At 43.2% G+C, this 23,812-nt stretch overlaps 1 protein-coding gene across 4 annotated transcripts in view; it reads left to right on the top strand.

Moving 5' to 3' along the window:
• The first annotated feature begins 251 nt into the window (after window positions 1-251).
• Window positions 252-23,812, top strand: part of EXOC2 (exocyst complex component 2) — a 191,467-nt gene continuing 167,906 nt past the window's right edge. For 3 of the 4 annotated variants that reach the window (XM_075921345.2, XM_075921343.2, XM_075921346.2), the window contains exons 1-2: window positions 252-408; window positions 21,699-21,858. In XM_075921345.2, the coding sequence (XP_075777460.2) occupies window positions 21,741-21,858 (118 nt within the window). In that variant the 5' untranslated portion in view covers window positions 252-408; window positions 21,699-21,740. Of the gene's footprint in view, window positions 409-15,904; window positions 16,041-21,698; window positions 21,859-23,812 lie in introns of all 4 variants that reach the window. The other variant, XM_075921344.2, reaches the window with a different exon arrangement.

The raw sequence follows: 23,812 nt of genomic DNA, 5'->3' as shown, positions 1-23,812 counted from the left end.
CCTGGGAGCGCTTGGCAGGAGCGGCAAGTCTGTCCCCGGGCGAGCTTCCTCCGCACCTCCTCGGTGCTTTCCTTTCTTTACGAGCTCAACCGGCTCCCTGCCCCGTGCGCGGCGCCAAACCCAGCAGCCCGCCGTGGCCTCGCGCTGCCGCTGAGGGCGAAGGGACCGAACGCGCAGGCACTGGGCGGCCCGGGCTGGAGGCAGCGAGGAAGGAGCTCAGGGGCGGGGCCGGGAGAAGGAAGGCGCGGCACAAGCGGGAGGGGCGGGGCTGCCGCTCGATTGCTCCGGTTCCGCCTCCCGGGCGATCGATGCGTCCGGACTCCATTGCGGCGGCCTGGCTGTGCGGGAGGCGGAGGCGCTACCTGGAGCGACGCTGCCCAGTGCCGGTTTCAAACAGCGCAGCGGCCGGTGAGTGCCCCCCCCCCCCCATCCCGGACACACGCACGTTAGCGCGAGCCGGCTCCTAGTCACTGGCCTCGGGCCGCACCCTCGCCGCGCGCCTCCTGCCCCGGGGTCTCGCTGCCGCCGTTGCTAATAACGATCCGGATCGGGCCGTTGGGATCCGCCCGTTACGCTGCCCCCGCCGGGCGCTGGATGTGCGCGGCAGAGGCCAAGCGCTGCCCCCGCCCCCCAGCCGCACACTGCGGAGGCCCCGCTTGTCTCCGCGCTGGGCCCCGCCGAGCTGCCGCCAGCCACTTCCGTGCCGCGGGGCAGCGCCGGTGGCAGCGGCTCGGCGCCAGCACTGCCCGTGGGGCCGGCGCGACTGTGCGGAGGGGCGGTGGATGCTTGAGCCCTGGCTTGGAAACACTGCGCGTGTCTCTGCTGCTGTGGCTGGCCCGTGCGAGCTGAACTGTGCTAGGCTGGCTCTGGACGAGGCGCTCAGTGTTGTAGTTGCTTGGGCTGAAGTCTGAGACCCTCCCAGCTTGCCAGGCCTTACAGCCCAAGCTGTCACGCTAAAGTCCTCTAGAGTGGACCAAATGTCCGTGCTGCAATAGTACTGCTCCTTGGCCTGAGCTCCAGGAGCCTCAGTCAGCTGGCAGGGGCCACCACAGAAGTCTAATTGCAGTGTAGACATACCCACTAAGTCCACAAGCCCCAGGTCTCTCAGATCTGAATTCATAAAGCACTGTACACATACCCATATAGTTGGTCACATAATCACCGATATTTTATGGACTTGGTCACTTAGTCATGTAGAAAGTACCTGCAGCTGAGGCTTCAACCATGCTGTCGTTTTGGGGTGCTTTAAACAGGATCCTGTTCATCTGCTTGTTATCAAATCTGGAAGACCCATATAAAAACATGTGTTTTTCATTTGAATGGAAGCTCTTATTTAAATTATGTCTGTGGCACTGCAGTTATATTCCTCAATGAGGGATAAAATCACTGATAATACAAAGACTTTACAATTTAAAGGCACCATAAATATAGTAAATGGGCCAGTAGTGGTGGCAGTTGCTCTTCATTATAAGGTACAGTAGAAAAGTAACATACTACTTCCAGACTTCATGCAGTGGCATGGGAGCCTGAAAACTTTGAGGGCCCTAGCTTTGAGTCTGCATCAGGGAGCTTGGATGCACTAATAAATTGTAGATCTTGCATGAGTTAGGCTCCCTGGCTAGCTGGATGCCTGGCCATCTGACGACTTATGCTGGGGGAGCTGGGCAGCTCAGCTGGTCCAAGAGTTTGGAAGCCTTGAGGCCCCTGGAGCAGGCTGCATCCAGGCCAGGACCTCCAGCAGCTCCTGATGCAATTCGTGTCAGTTTCATTGCTGTGCCCACCATTGAACAGCAGTGGTGAGAAACAATGTGTAATAGATAAAAATAGTGGTAGCCCTATATATTGAACAAGTGTGTTAATTAGATTAGGGTATAGAGAAATTAAATAGTGATTTGGTGAGCTTATATTCTACTAGTTAAGCAGGAATGTACTTTTTCTTTCTTTAGACGGTTGTGCCCACGAAAACTCATGAAACCATCTACAGTACATGTTTTGTTAGTCTTTAAGTGCTACTAGACTACTTGTAGTTTTTTCTTTCTTCATTACTAATCTTTATTAAAATCCTGTGAAGCTTATAATGTGGTGTCAATTTATGTAAAACAACCTGGATAATAATTTATCCTGAATCTCTGTTTCTGGCAAAAACAGGCATGTAATGCAAAAAGATTGCTACTGCTCAGAGCTACAGTCTCTGAAAGGCTAGCATGTATAAGTATTTTGGCAGTTTTCTTTAAATGTATCTTGTCACAGAATGAGTGACTTAACTTCTGTGCTGCTGCTTCCCTGGCTGTTATATAATAATGATAATGACTGCCTTGAAAAGCACGTTGAGATCTGTTGATAAAAAGTTCTGGGTGAAAGCTAGTTATTATTGTACCAGCCTTTATCCAGGTGCTTGCACTAAAATGTTGGTTTGATCCAATGAACTGGTTTATAGATGAGGAGGTTAGGAAGACTTTTTCTTGAGAATCCCTCTGCTCTTAGGGAAAGGTGAGTTTTTTCTTCCTATAGAAAAGGCTATAGTGCCCACCTTCGATGTAGTTAGTGGATCCCTAGCTATATCTGTTTGGTGGTCCAGAGCTTCAGGCCTTAGCTGACCCATCTCTAAATATACTAGTGGATATGGAAAGAAATCATGTTCATCCACCACTAGTCTGGCCTCTGATCCATCCACACGCTTCCTCTTCATTCTGACCTACTTACTTACTCATCACATACAGTGCACCTGTGGTTTATGGATAGCCTTCCATAGTGTAAACAAAATGGGGGAGAAGAAATGTCTCGTGAGGGTTCCCTGTACATGTGGGAGATGGTCTAGGCCAGAGATTTTAATATCATATGAAGTAAGTGTGATTAAAAGAAAAAAAACCAACCAAACAAACAAATCCTCATGGATAATAGTGCATGTGCATAGTGGTAACTTTTCACATTCTATCCTCCTAACATCAGTGTAGCCAAAGGCACTAGTCTGTGTTTACGTGTACAAAGTATCAGTTGCAAAAATAAAACAGATTTCAAATTAAAGTATAAAAGCAAACTGAAAATTAATCTGGTTGTTTACATTCCTGTATCTCAAAACCAGCGGCAAGTCCCCCCACCCTAATTTGATGGAGGAAAACCCACCTGTCTTTTGGGTTCTCTTGCCAAAATTCAGTCTTGGGCACATTTTTTAATCCTAGATTACAAATTCCTGAAATTAGAGGTTTATAATGAAAAGGCTCAGTTTACCTTTAGAATCTTAACCATATCCTAGACTGCATGCATATTAGTTATATGCTTAAAACAAACAGACCCTCCGTACCACTTTATTTGAAATGCATATCCGTTTTTTTAGGTCAAAATATATTTTTAAACATACACTTTTAGACTATTCATGAATTTGTCTAAGACATTATCTTCAGCAGAAAAGGAAATTATTTAAACTTTTTTTTTAAACAATAAGATAATGGACACGGTGCTGAATGCTGATTGTTCAACGTAGACAAAAACAAGTTGTGGTCAGCATCGTCAGGTAGATATTGTAGCCCTTATGGCACTTGAAACTCTACTTAGTTGTGTTTGTTCTTTTTATAAACAAAAAAGTAAATATTCCCTCTACCCTGGTTTTAAATATGATTGAGCTTCCTCGAAAGGTAAAACCCTCAAATGACCAATCAGCATACAAAGAAACAAAATAGGGTCCTGACCTTCTAATCTTAGTCATATAGTCAGACCTTGTGCATGTGCAGAACTGCAGAGTCAGTGGGGCGCTGTATCATATTTAAGAAGCAGATTGCATTGTAGTGGGGGCCTGGATCTGAATGTAATATTGAGGCCTAAATGAATATATGGGTCCCTAGAAGTGTGTACAAGTGTATTTTAATCTATTTTGGTTGAGTTTTACTAACTCTTTGTGTGATAATGTCTATAACAATATACAGTAAAACTCCAATAGTCCAGCATCCAATAGTCCGGAACTCCTGATAGTCCGGCGTCAAAATGGCAAGAGCCTAGTGAGTGAGCTTCGGCAAAAAATGAGTCACAAGGTAACAGTGGCAGCAGCTGAACTGAGCAAAAGGGGTAAAAAAGGCTTAAAAACTAAAACATTACAGTATACTGTATGTACAATAAAAAGTGTTAAGAACACTTTATATACAGTATATAATGTATACAGTGTATATATATAACCAGCTTATAGTACCTCCTGATAGTCCAGCATATTTGATAATCCGGCACCACCTAGGCCCCATAGGTTCCGGATTATCGGAAGTCTACTGTACTCTATATCTAAAGAGGCTGATGGCAACTCCAAAGTTAAGATTAGACTTTCCACTTACAGGCTAAATCTCTAAATGAAACAAAACCTTCCCACTGGTGGGGATATAACAGTGAATACAGACACACTGAAGTTTTAAAGAATTTTTTTGCAGTCCAAAGTCACTCTTTAAAAATCTAACTACTTTAAAATTGTTATTACTGAAAACTTTCAAATATCTGATGTGGTGTGTTTGTGTGGCTGAAACAGTTCTCAACATTTGTACATTGCTTCATTCTGCAAAAATGAACATTATGTTCTTTACCAATAATCTTAAACAAATATAAAGAAGGGTGGCATGGTTTTGTTGTCATCATATAGTTGTTTTTCATCAGCACAGAAGGTATCAAACTTTCATTCTTCACAGACAGCTTCAGTTCTGCATAATCACAATTCCTTTATACAAGAGAGAAGCTTTTATAGAAGAATCAGGCTACAGGTTGGGAGCATACAGGCCGCCTCAAATATTAATACAGACACATTATCTGTGTTAAATTCTAGGAAATGTACTGTAAGCGTATTTGTGCATTCAGACCCTCATTCAGAAAACTATTAAAGTGCATGTTGCCTGTGGACTACTCCTGTGCCTCAACTCAGGCACATGCCTAAGCCGTACTTCGCCAAATCAGGGCCATCTATTCTAAAGAGTGTGTGTGTTGGTGGTGGTGGGGCAAAATACTTTGAGTTAAAGTGTGGTGGGCAATAGTTTTGGAAGGGGGGCCACTTCACAAATTTTGGAAGTGGGCGGGGCCTCGGGCAGAAGGGGGTGGGGTTGAGAATTACCTTGCTGGGTACAGTGACCTTATTTTTTAAACCAGCTGCAGCTAATAAGAACGATTTAATTTAAATTATGAAACAGATTAAGCATTTTAACTTTCTCATGTTAATCAAACTTCATTTTAAATAAAGTAAAATATTATGCCCAACACAAACGGTTTCAATGTTTTCAATGGCAAGGATGGAGAACCCTTTTGGGTTGGGGGAAGGGGGGTCACTGACCCACAAAAAAATCAATTGGAGACCATACAAGTGAGAAGCAAAAAAACTCCTCCAAAACCTCCCAGTGCTCACTGATGTGGCCCCAATTGAGACACCTCACTTCTCCGGTGCCCCACAGGGTGAAGGGAAGAGGGGGGACTGAAGTTCAGGGCTTCCCATAGATCAGATTTACTTTTCTGGGGTTCTGGAATTAGTGGATTTTATGGACCTCCTTAGACGCTGGGGTAGGAACAAAAATGAGGGGTACAGTGTGTGAGACAAGTCTGTCAGCAAGGAGGATAGGGTTGGGGTGCAGGATCTGGGAGGGAGCTGAGGTGCAGAAGCAAGCTGGGTGGAGGGAGCAGGAACAAGGGAGGGTGCAGTGTGTGGCCAAGAGAGAGGGTGCAAGAACATGGGTGGGTGTCAAAGCAAGCTGAGGGTGTCGGGTCTTCGGGGGAGGGAAGTGATGGGATGAGGGGGGCCTGGGCATGAGGGGGAACCTTACCTGGCTTTGTGCCCCCTTGCAGCAATGGCTGCAGCCATGCTGTCTTGGCCACCCTGCAGGGAGGCCCTGCTGCTGTGGCCAGCCACCCAGTATAGGTCTGGCACCGCTGCCACAGCCACGCAGCCGTAGGTCAGCCCCAGAGACCACAGGTGCCACTGCCCCGGAGGCAGGAGATGCTGCAGCCACGCGGTCCAGAACTGGCCCTGAAACACTGTGGCCACAGGGCATCCCAGAGGTGCCACTGCTGCAGCCACACTGCCTGGAGCCAGTCCCGGAAGCACCGTGGCCTGGGGCCGGTTCTAGAGGTGCTGCAGCCACATGGCTGGGGCCGGCCCCAGTAGCTGGAGGCACTGCTGCCATGGCCAAGCAGCTTGGGGCCAGCCCCGGAGGCGTCTCAGCCACAGGCTGCCCCAATCTCTGGGGCCAGGCCCTGTGGCCATGGCAGTGGCACCTTGGTGACTCTGGGGTGGCCTGGGGAAGTGTGAGTCACCAAGCCGGTCCCAGGCTGGGCCGCTGAAGCACCATTTAGGAGCCTCAGGGCCAGTGTTGTCTTCTCTCCAGCAGCTGTGTGGGGGGAGGAGAGGTGGGGCTGAGCTCCTTCCCCTGCGGCACATGCCCTCTAGAGGGTGGGGTCTCGATCAAAGCCCTAGGTGATCTGGATTTGGCCCGCTGACAGGCTTTTGCCTGCCCCTGATTTAAAGTAATACAAGAGTATTTCCCACCTATGCAAACGGTTAAAAGCCAAAGAAGTCACCAACCATGCCACATAGCAAACATTTATTTACTTTATCAGCCTCCCCACTACTTACATCCTCACCAACAACACAAGTTTTAACTCTGGCCATATTAATTGTACAGATGTGGTTATTTTATGACTAATAATGTTTGGCTGAAGAGTAGTATATGCAGATACATGAGGTTATGAAAAACCTCTGGTGGTTTATTTTTTCTGTAGTGTAAAGCAAACAAAACTCCATCATAGTGGTATTTATTTAGTTCATTTTTTTGAATGTCTGTGTCATTCTCAGCATATTTACATAAATGGGTTTGAAAGCTTTTTGAGTCTCAAAACATCAGGCTTTAATTTCAGGCTGTGTGAATAAGACCTTTTAACTAATTTAGGAACTTGAAAGGAGATTATTGAGAACATTAACGTTCTTGTATAGACTTAGATTTATTAGGAAGCAGTAAGACAGTTACAGAACTTTAGAAGCCTAGAGTTAAAGTGGATGTATCAGCACAACCACTGGTAAATGGAGACTGGAAGGCTACCGGATGGAATAAACTTTCAATGGATGTTGAAGAGAAAAGAGGGTGGAGCCCTAAATTTGGAGAGGGTTTGATTTACAACAGTCGAGAAATTTAAAGAAAGCTTGTGAACTATCTGGCTGCATGGGTGACTAGGTCATTTTTGGTCTTAATGTTATTGAATTTACTAAGTAATAATTCATCTAACTAGTTAATGCCAAAACTATTGATCGATACTTAAAATGGGTGAGATATAGTAGTTCTTAAAAATATTCATCAGTACATTAATATTGACATGTTGAGTCTGACAAATTTGAAGGAAGGAGTATGAAACAGACTGTTCTAAAGAAAACCATAAAGACTGTCAGGAATAGTGTGACAGTCTTGATTTGAGATGGTAATCCTTCCTCTTTATGAAAGAGTTCATTCCACTGTTTGTAGTATCAACAAGGTAGAAATTTGTAGAAGTGAAATAGTAGGTTATAGGGCATTTGAGTTCATAATTTGACCACTTTAAAAGAACTTCACTCCTCCAACCAGCTCAGCATCAGTGGAATATATTAAAAGAACATTTGGATTGATTGGGTGAAATATAATAGGTTAGGAGTGGTGAAAGTGTTTCTATATTTATGAGCAGAAACAAAACAATGAAAAGTCAAACTAGTTAATAGATTGTGATTCATTGTGCTTTATTTATAATATGTGTAGAATTGAAAGGTTCTATTCTCGAACAATATAAATTTAAGGAATTAAGCATGCTTAAGAAATACATTGTGCAGTGGGTTTTGTGTTGCATTTCATAAAATCCTACTGAGTGTGTTTGGTTATTTTTTTTATGCTGAGGCACTCTGGTTTATGAAACTGAGTTTGTTTAGTCATATATGAATGATTGTAGTGTGGAAAGAGAGTAAAAAAAGTTTGAGTCTTAGTTTTCTGTTGTAATTTTGCTTAATGAGTGTGGTGTCATTTAGATAGATTGATCCTACCTCAATGACCTAAGTGTGATTGAGTAGATGTGGGAAGTTGGATTGAGTGTATGGGGAAAGTTTAGTTTGTGTTTGCTGGTGAGTTTGATGGGGGAGGAAAATGTGATGTGGGTGGTGGATTGGAGACAAGGTGAGTCATAAGATGGTATGGAATAGGGTGAAGTGTGCCCATGGTAGATAGGTATTAAAGGCTTCTAAATGGTCTTGCTTCAGTTTCTTCTGTTATGACACATAGTCTCTTTAGTACAGTAGTAACCCCCATGTCTTACAGTAATAGAAAGTATCTCTTAAAGTTGTTGAATCTGTCACAATAAAAGACGCTTCTTAAGTATGATCACTGAAAGGATAATTTCCTTGGTTTCAGTTGTTTGTGTTCATGAGCTATGCCCTTTAGGCAGCCTTAACTCATAGGACCAGATTGTGATACTGTTACATGGAGTAATACCTTGTATTAAAGATAGGCCCACTGACTTCAGTGAGACTCCTTGTGGTGTAAGATTCTATTCAAAGTGAGTTTTGGTCTAAGAACAAAATTGAACTGATTTGGCTAAAAATGTGATTCAAAACTGATTTAATTTAAACCTGTGCATCTCTTCGGTGTGTGGACAGCCTTTGAGTAAACACAACATAATCAGGTCCTTAATTAATGGGGTTTGTTTGTTCATCTTTTTCAAATATAAAACCTTTTAAGTACATTATTTGAATATTTGACACAGTTTCTCAAGGTCATTCTGTTGGATGTAGTGCATTCATTTAGTATTTACAATTTAGTAACTGATACCAGCCTAAGATTTTTTGACATGTGAAGGTTAATTGATACTAGCCCTTCATCGGCTACTAAACTGCTACAAAATGAGTGCAAATTATTACTACACAAGGCCATGACTGGTATGTTTTCTCAGGAAGGTTTATGGATTTCTTCTTTCTACTTTCCTTCCTCCCAACCCTCACAATACACAAGCCAGCTGCGAGGATAGAAGGCAAGCAGCTTTCTTAAAAACACACACACACTCCAGTCCCCCACCCCTTTCCTCTTCATACCTCAACAGAGTGACAGCTCCTAGATGTTGCGTGCGAGTGAGTTCAGCTGGTGCTGTGTGGTCTGGGTGTGTGGTCTCCAGCTCTGCAGAGAGGCTGCTAACAGGGTGGATGAGAGAGAGCAACACTGTTTACTTTAATTTATTTCGGATGCCGGAACTATGCCCCGAGTTTCCCTGAGCTTGATTCCACAGTTAGTGGCGTCAGTCCCTTGCAGCTGCAGTGCAGTCTGAAATATGTACTGAACTCCTCTACCAAGTGCTTTGAGAGCATCTGCTTCAGGTCCAGACTTCTAATCCCTCGTGACTCTGAAATCTTAATGGCAATGCTGAATGCTGTGATTATTTTGCTTTCACTATGTCAAGATATATGGCCATGATTTGAAGATGTACCTTTTTTGAGTTAAGCAAGAGTCTTAAGATATACAAGTACAGTCTCCATGAAAACAAAGCTATTATATGGGCATTACTTGGCTACTCTAAAAAATAAAAATAACTGACATACAGATCTGATGGCTAGATCACGTGGTTGAAACATGTTCTTTTAACAACAGAAAAAATGTATCAAGTCATTTAATATAAAATTACTTTTTTGTTTTTCATAATTTGTCCCCCATCTCCCTCCAATTTATACTTTTAAATTCTAAATTGATTTGGCATGTGCCATTGTCCGGTAAATTAACAGGTTTGTCAGTGTTGATAATGGCTTGACTTGATGTGCCACATATGACAAGCTAAGACAAATGAGGCTTTACTATTTCCATGTGACAATATTACCCTTTATTTTATACTAGTTTATCTTTTTCATTATAAGTAGCTTAGTGATGTTTTGAAGACTTTTTCATAAAATATAACATTCATGAGTATTTCTTGTTTAAATTGACAGGTCCTATTTTCTTTTATTATATAAATAAACATACATGGACTCTTAATATCACTTGGAATTTCAGCATTGTTTAGCTTATTCACTTCCCAGTCTTTTCTGGCAGGCTTGCAGGATTAGACTTGTATTATTGATGCAGTGTTGAAGGGCATTGAAGATCTCCAAAAGGGTTAATAAATGTCAGCTATATTCATTGTGTTGCTTTTTGGCGACTTTTAAATCTTGATATGTGTAGGTTTTCTGTCTGATTTTACGTTGCTGGGAAGATAAAAGCATTGAAAGGAGTGCAGTAGTGGCTTCGATTGGTTTGCAGTGGCTTTGAATTAAAAATCTAAGGAATTTATTCGTAAATCATCTCAATGTCCCCTTCGGTGTGATTTGCCATGCTTCTTCGTTGACTCTCTTGTATCACAGTTAGGAATGTAAAAGGCTCGCCGGTTAAGCTCACTCTTATTGGGTGAGGTTTACTGGTTTTGGTTAACTGGCACAACTCCTCACCTACCTGAGCAGCCAGCTGCAGAGTCTACAGTGAAGCCTCCCCGGGAGCAGAGCTGACAGGGGCTGGTGGCCCCACTACAGAGGAGGCCTCATTGTGAACTCTGCAATATAAATCTAAGCTTTATAAGGCAGAACCCACAATGCATCTAACAGTGTAATCACTAAGGCTTTTAGAGGTTGCAGTTACCTTCTTACACGACTTTTTACATCCCTAATTGCTGTAGTCTGAGGGCTTATCTAGACTACGGAGACAGGTCGAAAGAAGATATTTCGACACCCCCGCCCTCGTTGAACCTCCCCCTCGTCGAAAAGTCGCTCTTCCTCAAAAAAGGAGGTTTACTCGGCTTTTTGACAAAGGGGGGGGGGGGGGGGGAAGGCTCGCTGAAAAAGCTGCATCTTAACTACTTTCACTTTCAAAAGCTCCACTTTCGAAAGTGTAATTGGAGGAAGAGATGCAAATTCCTGTGGAATTTTCATATCTTCTTTCGACCGTTCCCCATAATCTAGATGAGTCCTCAGAGACACACTTGGAGTAAGTGTGTTTCAAAAGTCTACCACTGTTGAGAGCATGTAACTTCTAATTGATATCAGTGGGCAGGCATCCCTAGCACATCACTTCCAAATTTGCAGTTTCTTGTATATTAGAAGGCAGCTAATGAAATTAAATGTCTGATGAATACTCTGGAAGATGAAGTATGCCATGCTGAGTATTCCTGCTGTGCCTTGCACAAGAACTGGTTGAACAAATATTTTTATGAATGCTGGATTTTTTTTCATTAGTGTTTTGTGAATAGAATACATTCATGAACATGCACTAGTCTTGACACAGCTCATGCGGTAGATGTACATGTTCCACCATAATGATGGCAAGTAAAACTTATTTTTAATTTCCTCTTGTGAAATTCAGATTCCCTCTGCTGGATGACTGCAGCAATGCATGGTGACCTCAGTATCTCTCTTCCATTTGAGAGAGAGACTCTTTCAGGTTGACTGCTTGTGAGAAATTTCATCTTGCAAAGTGCTGGGGAGTGGGGACTTTAACTGGGTTTTCAGTGATTGGAACCAACTGACTTAATTTTTTTAGAAGCCTGGAACTCATCTTATGGCACACTACCTAAATTTCTCTGTTGACAAAACTTCTAAAAATTTAGTGGTTAATCCTCCTTTTCTAATGTTCTGTGTAGAAAGTTGCCTCTGCGAATGTCTGCCCTCATTGATAGCCTTGTCCGCGTGTGACTCCAATGGACAATGTGATGTCCTGAACAACTATGACTAAATTATCTGGTAATGATTCTAGAGCAGCCAGCAATATCCTACTTCACAAAACTGGTTTAATCAGTTCCTTTATATCCTCACATTCTTTGTCTTTTGGCCATCAAGCTAGTCATAGAAAGTGAATCCAAATGTTAAGATTAGTCCCAAAGGTTAAATAGATTTCTTAGCAGATCTGATAACCTCTGGAATTCCTGTGTGATTTGCCAGAACCATATTTGTGTTGTCAGAAAACTTACTTGAGAAACTCATTTAAAGAAGAAAAGATTATGCTCATCTTGCAGGATGTCTCTAATAGTAGTGACAGTATGTTTTTCAAACTACACTTTGGGTACTCACAAGAAAAAACAATAGTTTTTAATGGCTTTGCATTTGTTACTGAGAGAGTCCAGATGCACAAAAAGCTCAGAAGATGACAAAATTGGGAAATGTCTTTTTTTTCTGCTTCCTGGTTTGGGGCATATCTAATAAAAAGAGGGAGGATTGTGCTATTTCAGTATTTATAAACCTGGAAAATGAGTTAATTTTTGTGCTGGGTTTCCTATTTGGAACTACGTTTATAATTACAAACCTCAGTATAGAATTTGACTACGATCTAGTATTTTCTTAATGTGCTTCCTAGAATTATAAAAGTCGTATGTAGTTTGCAGTTTACACATCTTTAAAATAAGTTAGAGGAAGTAGAAAATCGAAAACTTGCATTTGGAGTACACCAGTGATCTTTTGGGTCTTTTATCTTTATAGGTCAGTGTTTCAAATTTAGATGAGTACTGAGTTAAAATCATTTTTAGCTAATGGCCTTTTTGATCTGTGTGACATGAATGGGTGGTCTCAATATATTTCCTGCTGTATAGATACTTGCATCATACATACAAACCACCATTGAGAATCTTAAAAAGAATGCCAGAGACCAAATGGACTGAACTGTTGTATTTTCTTTTTTCTCAAAAACAATGTATAGTCCTTTGGCACCTTCAAGACTAACAAAAATATATAGATAGTATCATGAGCTTTTGTGGGCAAAACTCACTTCTTCAGATATGCTGTAGTGGAAAAAAATGGGAATCCAGAATTTAAAATGTGGGGAAAAGGGACCGAGAGTGCCCCTGTCAATTGTAGTGCCAGTGATAATGGGGCTAATATGTGGTCTGTGTGTCTGTAACAATCAACACACATTATCAGGGCAGTGTTAAGGAAACTTGCATTGCTATTGCTTATGCTAGGGATGTAACAGTGTAGTCTATTAAATGATTAACTGGAAAGCGGCTGCTTATACTGGACTGCAAATTGAAACAAAGTTGCAGTTGTTTTGATAAAAATAGGCGACTTTACATAATTTTGCTATATTGATTTTAAAAAATGGCATCAATTTTTCTGAATCACACAAGGATTTTTCACAAATCAAAAAGAAAAAATGGACATTTTTCATGCTTTTTATTACACCTTATGCATTAAGCTTGGCAAATAGTAACTTCAGGGGGTAGCCGAGTTAGTCTGTTATAGAAAAAAACAGCAAGCAAATGGTCTGGTAGCACTTTTTAGACTAACAAAACATGTAGATGGTATCATGAACTTCAGAAGTGGGCTATGCCCACGAAAGCTCATGATACTATCTACTGTACATGTTTTGTTAGTCTATAAAGTGCTACCAGACCATTTGATGGTAAATACTAAGCTATAGTTCTTTTGGAAGGTCTGTTGTAAGTCCTTATTTAAAGAAAAAAGGAGGAAAGTGTGAAATTTAACAACTGAGTAATTTTATATGATTAGATGCAACTGAATCAATGCTTTCTTGACAACTTTTTATGCATTTCAACATCAGTCTCTCTTTTCAGGGACCAGCAGTAATCAGCCATCATGTTGACCTCCCAGTGTCCTTGATATCTCTTTTCCATTGTCTTGATATCCTGATGAAATCTTCCTTTGCTCTTCACTGACACTTCCAAGATTTTCAGGAAAATAATTATTTTCAAGAACTTAAAACTATAAGCAGCGACTTATTTTCAAGGACTTGCATTAAAAAATACCTTAAATTAATTGAATTTGTCAAAATGAATGCCATCTAGCTTAATTTTGTGGAAGGGGATCGCCAAATTATTATATTATATATTATAGGAGTAATAAAACAGAATGGCTTCAGGTAATCCCCTAACATGGCATCTCGAGGTTGCCTGAATGATCCAGACGTATTTTGTTACGTTTGTGGCAGTTTTGTTCCAAAGTCTTGATCCCCAAGTTTTATACCAAAGTACAGGCAGTCCCCGGGTTACGTACAAGATAGGGACTATAGGTTTGTTCTTAAGTTGAATTTGTACGTAACTCGGAACTGGCTCCAGAGTCAGCCACTGCTGCTGAAACTGACCAGGAGCTGACTACAGGAAGCCCGAGGCAGAGTTGCTCTGCCCCCAGCTTCCTGGAATCAGCCACTGATCAGTTTCAACAGCGGCTGAATCTGGAGCCTGGGACAGAACAGCTGGGGCGCTGCCGGGTAGGTCCCCCCAGGACCAACCCGGCAGCACCCCAGCTGCTCTACCCCAGGGTCCACAACAAAAGCCTGGTCTACTGGGGGGGGGGGCCCTAGCTGCGCCACCCCCCAGCAGACCAGGGAGACCCGGAGCAAAGCCGCGGAGGCGGCGGGGTCCCACGCCTTCTGCGGCTTTGCTCCGGAGCAAAGCCTTGGAGATGAGGGACCCCGCCGCCTCCAAGGCTTTGCTCCGGGTGTCCCTGGTCTGCTCGGGGTGTCCCTGGTCTTCTGGGAGGGGTCCCCAGCAGACCAGGGACACCCCGAGCAAAGCCGCAGAGGCGGCGGGGTCCCGCGCCTCCAAGGCTTTGCTCCGGAGCAAAGCCGCAGAGGCGTGGGACCCCGCCGCCTCTGCGGCTTTGCTCGAGGTGTCCCTGGTCTGCTGAGGACCCCTCTCAGTAGACCAGGGACACCCCGAGCAGACCAGGGACATCCGGAGCAAAGCCTTGGAGGCGGCGGGGTCCCGCGCCTGTGCGGCTTTGCTCCGGAGCAAAGCCTTAGAGGCGCGGGACCCCACCGCCTCTGCGGCTTTGCTCGGGGTGTCTCTGCTCTCCTGGGGACCCTCCCAGCAGACAAGGGACACCCGGAGCAGCTTTTCTCGCCCCGGAGGACGCGGTGGCGGGTCCACTGCGCGTCTGGGTGGTCCCGCCACCTGCGAGTTCCGGGGCGAGAAAAGCCCCGTTCGTAAGTGCGGATCCGACATAAGTCGGATCCGCGTAACCCGGGGACTGCCTGTAGGTGTGATATATGTTTCTAACAAAATCTGTTATGTTCTGTCTTTGCTTCTTTGGATCATTCAGGCAAGATACCATGTTAGGGGATTACCTGAAAAATGCAGAAGAAATGCAGAAAAATGCAAAAAATACAGTCGTAAATATCATTCGAAACAGTGAAACCATTCTGTTTTGTTACTCCTATAATATAATAATTTGGCTCCTGGGACCCAGTGTGAGCCAAGCTGCCTGACCGCCCAGCTTCTACGTGACTTGCAGAGCCACAAAGGGGGAAGTTCCCAGGACTGGCATCAGCTGGGACTAAATCGAGCTGCCTGCCTTCCTGGCTCCTAAATGACTTTACTTGCAGAGCTGGAGCAGGGGTAGATCCTGGGACCCAGCACAAAACAGGACTTAGTGCTTTCATTGCTAACCCTTATCAATTAATTGTGTCACTGACACAATTTTTGTTGACTACACAATTAACGAATTGCATGCCTTTTAACATCTTTGGCTCATGTTAAACTATGGATAAGTAGGATACATCAGCACTTTCTGTTCAAGACTTCTGAAAAGTTTTTATACTGTACACCAAATAATTTAGGATCTCAAATATAGCTGTGTTAGAGCTTAGTTGTTTAGTGAATTTAGATGGGAAATTTCTGATACCGGAGATTAAGGTATGATATACAGATTAAACCTCCCTAGTTTTCTTCCCCTCCCTTCCCCCCTGCAGCTCTGGACCAGCCGCCAGCCTCCTAGCTGGCTCCACCTTGCCATGAGCTTCTCTGCCCTGCTAGTCCCCCCACCTCTTTCCCTGCTATGCAGGCAGCCCATCTCCTTGTTTGCTGAACTCCCGCTGTGCTGCACTGAGCTCCCGGTCCCTGTGGGGAAGCCCCGCTGTGGTGCACTGGGCTCCTTGCCCCGCCAGGCACCCCTGCTGAGTTGTGCCTGGTTGTCTATTTGCAGTGCACCTGGCAGCCCAGCAGTGGGGACCCAAGCCATTAGCCCACCGGGTCTCTCTACTCCTGGAACATCTGTTGTCCTGCCAGATGACGGATGTTGCTGGTCCATGGAGTCCCAGATTACAGAGGTTCAGCCTGTGGTAATACTGAGTTTTTGGTTTTTTTGTTAGTGATTTGTTAGTGTTGATTTGACTATATTCGGGACTCGATACTGCAATTGGATCCATGTCTGATGACTCTTACAACACATAGCTATACTTCTAGTCTGTTGGGCTGTACATGGATCAAAGGTCTTCCCATAAGGAGATGCTGACAAAAAATACGATTCTGTATACTGTGTATTAAGTTAATGATCATGTTATAAGTTCCAATCCATGAAGCTCTTTCCATGTGCAATAATGTTAGCCTGAAAATATTGCTCTTTTAAAATTAATTAATGCAAATATTTTTTATTCTTTGTTAATTTTTGACAATCCATTAAAAGGTGCCAGTGTTACCTTTCCCTACTAGATTATCAGTTATCTATCCTAGAAATATGATGTCTTCATTTGAACAAGGAATTAATTAGAAAATAAAATGCTCCATGTCAGGGCAGATTATAAATAGTCATGTAGAGATCTGGGTTTTTTTGACAACTGGTCACTGAAAGTGAGGGGACAGGAAGTAGAACAAGAATTCTACTTTCTAACAGAACCATGAATTAGAAATGCACTGTGTCAGCCCATGCTAGCAGAATGATGAGAATAATTTCTGTATTGTTTTCATATGAATTAAGTTTACTGCAGGATTAACTGCAATAACTATTATTTGTAGAGATTTTGCAAATTGATTATTTCATATGTGATATTTGTATTAGCTCTCTGTGCTAATTGTGTTGGGATCCTTGAAGAATACTGTTTAACATTTTATTTTATTTAATCTTGCACCAGTGTTAACAAAAAAATATAATTTTGCATCTTTCTATTTCTTTTAGCGATCTGAGGCCTAGATACATTCATTCTCTTTCTCTTGCTCTTGTGTTCTCTGTTTAATATTATAAATCTAAATACAGAATAAAACTTCTTTCGTATGGTCCTCAAATCTTTTAGCTAGGAGGAAATATATAGAATGATTTTACCCATTCTGTGAAATAATGAATCCGATTATTATAAATAAGAACTGAGCTACTTTAGACTGAATGCGTCTGGCTGTAACATTTTGAGATTTAGTTCAGGCTCCTTATTCTGGTTAAGTGTTTTTTAAAGCAGTTCTGCAATAAATATAGAACTATTTTAGAAAAAATATTAGACCTCAGGAGGCTCAACATTTTTATTACATATATTCAACTCATCATGGGAAGAGATCAAGTACTAGTTTCTGAAATCCAGCAAAGTGTTTTAATATTACTTTCAAATTTATTCTTAATTCCAACACATTATCTGTATACCTGGATATTTTGGAAGATGCACTTCCCCAAGTAAGAAGAAATTGCAAATTTTTCTGGCGAAGAAAAATCAATAACAAAATATTTTTTTCCTATTTCATTTTGTTTTCTGGAGATTTTTCTCACATTACTAGTGAAGCTCTGAAGAGTCCCCTATTTTGACCTTTGTTTTGGTCACCGATTTAAAATGCTGTATAAATCTCCACAAAATGTGCCCAATGAATATAATGATCCAGGTTATCTCACTCAAATCAATGGCTGTTGTCTTCCAGTTCCTGTACAAGTGGGATGCTTAGCTACCTCCATGGCAATGTCACGCGAGCGGTGTAAGCGACTAGTTGACTATCCGATAAGCAAAAGCTTATCTGCTAGACAACTAGTCGCTCTCCTCCCCCTCTCTCCCAGCCTTTATCAGATCTTAAAAGCTGGTTCCCCCCAGCACCGTCTCCGTGGGCAGTGGGGGAATAGTGGGGATGGGCGCGAGCTGGGAATCACTTGATTCCTGGCTTGCACCCAGTCCTAGAAGCTGCACCTCTGCTTTTTAAATGTGTTCAGAGCCTGCTGGCTCTTAATACATTTAAAAATCAGAAGAGCAGTGGGGGGGGGGAGGGCCTGGTGTGAGCTGGGACAGCTGATTCCTCTCTTGCGCTTTCCCCCTCCCCCGCTGTGCACCAGTCTTTTAAGTGTATTAGGAGTTGGCAGGAGCTTCCCCTGCTTCTTGACTAATGGAAAATCCATCAATTGGTCAATTAGTTGATTAAACTAAATTTAACACACCTACCGTTTATTCGGCATGCTTTGCAAATTCTAGGTACGAAAATGGAGTTAGCAAAACTGCTCTATCCTGGGAGACTGTCTTGATTATGACCATCTTGTGTTCCACTAAGATGGAGGGCCACTCATGTAGCCCACATGAGCTTAGGTTGACCATTGCTGGGGTAGAGACTAGGTGTACAAATTGCTGGGGAATGGACATTATGGTCCTTCTGACCCTGTGGAAATGACCCAAAGAGAATAATACTGTCCTAGGCTGCAAAATAGCATAGGGAGCTGAATTAGGTGACTTCTCAGGATCCATGCATTTTGATGATTCTTTGATTTTTGGGAAAATCTCAGTAAATCTCTAGTGGAGTCATCAAACGCTGGGCCTAAGAAGGGATGGAGACTGTGAGACCAGAAGAGCACAGTCTGTTCATGGAAGGCCCTGTTATTCTTCAAGTTTCAGAATAGTCTGGAAAGCCAGGCTTTTTGAGGAATAAACTCCATCTCTTTGACTGACTAAGGATGTTAAATTGCAGTTATGGAGCTAATCATATAGTCAATACAATTAGTCGATAGGACTGCTCTGCAGAGCCACAGCAGGGATAGCTCCGGGTGCCACCTGCACTGCAGCTCAGCATTTTAAATGTAGAGCCGCCAGGCTCTTACTTCATTTAAAATGCAGAGGCATAGTGTCTGCTCGAGCCAGGACTGCTCAGTCCCAGCTCCTACTCAGTTCAGCAGACCCTGTTTGCGGTGGACAGCCCAAGCTGCTGTGAACAGGGGCTGCTTGGTGGCAGCAGCCTCCCCTATCCTCCCCCTTCCCTCCGCTGCCTCTGATAAAGGTGGTGCTGGGGGGAATTGGCTTTTAAGACAGTTCCCCCCTCCTCACCACTTGTTGCCTCTCATAGAGGCGGCGGGGGGGGGGGGAGGAGGTGTGCAGGGCGAACGAGGCACCACTCACCCCGTGTTCCCACTGAGGTGGCTTCAGCCTTTGAAATGTATCAAGAGCCCCACAGAGACTCTGTTTCTGATAGAGGTAGCAAAGAGGGGGATGTAACTAGTCAAGTGACATAACTAGTCAAGTAACTAGTCAAGTGCTTTACCAGTATTCTATCTAAACTGAGCAGTAGCACAGCTTCACAGGTGATTAATGAGCCCCACTCAGTCAGCTCCCTACACAGAGCCCTGAGCCTCTGCCTGGGCGGGGCTCATTAATCACCTGTGAAGCTGTACTGCCCCACAGCTTAGAGGGAACACTGTCCTCAACTATCCTATAAGCTTATGCTAATTGTCTTCTCCCTAGACCTCTTCCAAGGAAGGGATGAATCTGTAAATACAATCAAGATTTCCTATGCTGCCAGTATTTTTAAAATTTGGCAATAGGCACAAAACTTTTCAGGAAGGATAAGCATGTCTTAGCTTTTGAACTTGTTAGTTATTAGCGGAGGAGCTGAAAGCCCTTCTTATTATTAAGGTTGCCCTTCATTACACATTGTAAAACTATATTTTCACTTGATACTTAGTTATAAGTTTGCAAAATTGTAACCATTTGGGCTGAAATTATGAATCTCTGCAGCCTGCTTCAGGCTGAGGTTTTAAAAAAATGTTATTCAAAACATTTCAGCCACTTCTAAGAATGGGTGTAATGCAGTGGTATCCAACCTTTTTAAGCACAAGATCACTTTTTGAATTTTAGTGCAATCCAGGATCTACCTCAAATTACATCCTTGCCCCTTCTTCTTCCCTACTCTTTCTCAGAGGTCCTGCCTTACTAACTCCCTTCTTCCTCCTTCACTTTAACCAGGCTGGGGCAGAGGATTGAAGTGCGGACTCTGATCTTGGACGAAGGGGTTTGCAGTGTGGGAGGGGCTTTGAGCTGAGCCTGAGACAGTGGGTTGGGGTGCAGGAGGGAGTTTGGGTGCAGGGGGAACTTATGGCTGGTGCAGGGGTTGGATGTACAGGAAGGGGTTCAGCTCTGGGGCAGGGATTTGGGATGCAGGCTCTGGCTGGCCATTGCTTATCTCAAACAGCTCCTGGGCAGTGGCACAGTGGGGTAAGGCAGACTCACCTCCACCCTGTACTAGTGGCACTCCTACAAGTGGTTAGAGTGTCTAGCAGCTTCTGGAAGGAGGGGCAGATGACTATGTGAACTGCCCCCCATCCACAGGCACTGCCCCTGCAGATCCCATTTCCTGCGTTTTCCAGTCTATGAGCATTCCAGGGGCAGTGCCATCAGGCAAGGGTAGCATGTAGAAACCTTTTGCTCCACCTCCCCCAGGCGTTATGCTGCAGGCAGGGGCACTCCAGCCCGGCTGGAGCAACCTCTAGCTGTGTCAGGGGGTGCAGGTCACTCCAGCCCATTCACAGCCATTTACTCAGTTAACTGATTAAACTTTATGTATAACTGGTTAACTGATTGGGATTTTACATGTCTAATTCTTATTAGCATCTATTTACATTTTGCTGAGGTGTTTCAGCCATCTTTTCCCTAAGTGTCATATTTGATTATCGCCTTCCCTAGGCTAGAAGAGTTTCTAGACTAGAGGAGTTCCTGTTATATGATGCCAGATCACTTTCTCCCTGAAAGAAACTGGTGGGAGGAGTTTAGAGGGAACTGCATGCTCTTAGGTCTCTCCTCGGAGTTTTTAAAAAAATTGTTCTGCCCTGATGATTAGGGAGTCACAGAATGGATGAAATGATCTGGAGGCTGAAGTTGTCATGTGGATGGATGGCTGTCTCAGCCTGGCTATGCTGCCGTTTTCTTGAAGTTACTACAAGGTCCATTTGCTTCTTTGGACTGAATCCCTGTGCAGCAGCTGCAGAAAGAACCTAGTGGGAGCTAATGTTGCTTCAAGCCATGTGCATCTGTTTTTTGGCTTGTAAAGTTACTAATAAACAACAAGAAGTTTAGTATCAAAATTAATCATAAATTAAATATGAGCTGCATGACAGGGGAGCTTTAGTAGTGTTTATGACTGCTTAGATAACTGAAATAACTCAAGCAGGCTCCTGATTTGAAATGCAAGATGATACTATTCTGGAAATCATTCTCAAATTATTTCACATGGTGTTTAAATACATATTTAAAAGGTATATCTTCTTGGGCCAAGTAGATCATTTGTTCGATTATTGAGAATATTGAATTCTCCTTTGTGTCAGTATTGGGAACTGTCTCTTTCAGAATAAGAATGGTTTCCATTTTGGAGGAATTCTAATCACGTATCTAAACTCCCCTGTGTAATCTTTCCCTCCCAATAAAGAAGGGGGGGGGGGGGGCTGATCTAAGCCAAGGATAGACTTGACTGAGATTTTTCCTAATTCTGACTGCTGTGACCCTATGTACTCTAATTTATGAATGTTAATGGATTTGTTTCTACTGTATCTTTTTTTCTTGTTTTACTTTTCTTACTTATAATTTTAGAACTGGACTTCTAGAACACACGTGTAAGTGCAAGAACATCTACTAATTAATATAAAATATTTAAAATGTGTGATGAAAACTATCTGCTTTTATTTAAAAATTTAAAAGATGTTAGTTTTACAATATTAATCTTTTCAGTTTTGGCATAATTAATTTGTAAATTTTATTTTATTATTTTTCTTTATTTAACAGATTGCTGAGTAATTGGATTTCCGATCACAGAAGGAAAATATCATGTCTCGGTTACGCCAGCCCCCTCTTGTAACTGGTATCTCTCCCAATGAAGGCATTTCATGGACAAAAGTCACAATTAGAGGAGAAAACTTGGGAACTGGGCCAACAGACCTGATAGGTAAATTGACAGAAATGGTTTGATGCATTCCCCATTTTTAGATTGAGAATCTTGTTGGTGACATTCTGACATCTTTATAGTCATAGGAAATACACAATGGATAGTATGATAATGTATCATTATCTCCATGAGTTAGAAGCATGGAGTTGAATGGGTAAAGTAGATAGTAAATTATATGTGTACTTTATTTCTTATGGAAGAGATAGTTTGTCTTGTTAGAATCCAGGGGTGAAATCCTAGCCATAGTGAAGCCAGTGGAGTATTGACTTTGGTTTCAGTGGATCCAATGATTGTAAAATGGAATTCCTCTTCCTAACTCTGCTAGTGTCTTATGTGACTGTGTTAAAACTGTTTAATTTATTGTGTTCCAGTTTACCATCTGAAATAAAGAGTATAATATTTTCCTGCTTTGATCAGGGTGTTGAAACTTAGTGAATATTTGTTTTAAAACAGCCAGCTCCGCACAAGCACTGGCTCCTGCCTGCCTCGCCCTGCCTTTCCCCTACACTGTTGCCTCTGATACGGAGGCAGCAGAGCAGGGGGTAGGTGGCTCCGTAGGATCCGGTGTGCAAGGGTAGGGTTGCCAGATGGTTTCAACAGAAATACTGGAAACACTTGACATTATATCACAATCTACATTACATCTTATTTAGAAAATACCGGACATTTATATTTTCTCATTTATATTTTCTCAATTTGTTTCCGGAACAGAAAGCTCAAATACTGGACTGTCCAGTTCAAAACTGGACACCTGGCAACCCTATGCGAGGGGAGCTGACTTGAAAGCTAGCTTCCCTTATGTGTCAGCTCCCACCTGTGCTCCCCCACTGCCTCTGGCGAGGGGGGGAAAGGAAGCTCTGCAGGTGCTGTCTTGAAATCCGGCTTCCCATGTGTACCAGCTCCTGCCTGCCCCTTCTCACTGTGGGAAGCAGTGCCCGGGGGAGTGGAAGGGGAGGGGGGATGGACAGCTCCACAGGAGCCGGTATGTGAGGGGAGCTAGGTTAAAAGCCGGCTTCACATGCACATTGGCTTCTTCCCCCACCCCCTCCGTCCCCGCCTCTTATATGGAGGTAGCTGGCAGGAGAGGTATGTGTAACAGTGCGGGTTAATTGATGAGCTCAGGTTTACTGGTTAACCCTGTACATGAGTACATGCTAACATCCCTAATGGGCACTATATTTGCCCTTTTCCAGTCTTCTGGAATCTCTCCTGTCTTCCATGACTTTTAAAAGATACCTTCTCAGTCAGCTCCTTGAGTATTCTAGGATACATTTAATGAAGTCATGGTGACTTGAAGATGTCTAGCTTTAATTTTTAACTTGTTCTTTCCTATTTTAACTTCTAAACCTACCCCATTTTCACTAGCATTCATTATGTTAGGTATCCAGTCACCACCAACCTTCTTGGTGAAAACTTAAAGACATTGTTAAGCTTCTCTGTCATTTCCACATTTTCTGTTATTGCTTCTCCCTCTTCATTGAGCAGTGGATCTACCCTGTCCTTGGTCTTTCTCTTGTTTGTGATATATTTGTAGAATGTTTTCTTGTTACCCTTTATGTCTCTAGCTAGACTGAGTTTGTTTTGTGCCTTTACCTTTCTAATTTTTCCCCTATGGAATGGAACAAACTGTGCACTTTCCATTTGCTACCTGAGGAAGGGGAACAGCCAGTAATGTTCTGTACAAATTGGGTTTCAGCCCCTGCTGTCCTCCTTAAAAAGTGTTGGGGGGGAGGGAGGGAGAGGCCCATGGCTAGGGAAGTTTCAGAAGGCAGGTGGAGCGTGGACACACCTAGCCAGCTCATTCACTTCTGATGATTCTTTCTATTTTCTCTGGGGGGTTTCTGAGAAGGAATCCCACTCTAGGCACATCCCATTTTCCTGGCACAACCAGACCTTTAAGTTATGGTCAGAGGAAGCTGTGTACTGAATTTGATGGTCCTGTTTAGGAAGAGTT

Source organism: Pelodiscus sinensis, chromosome 2 (genome assembly GCF_052426305.1).
Source record: "Pelodiscus sinensis isolate ZL-2025 chromosome 2, ASM5242630v1, whole genome shotgun sequence".
Classification (NCBI taxonomy): domain Eukaryota; kingdom Metazoa; phylum Chordata; order Testudines; family Trionychidae; genus Pelodiscus; species Pelodiscus sinensis.
This window is presented reverse-complemented; position numbering and strand designations above follow the sequence as displayed.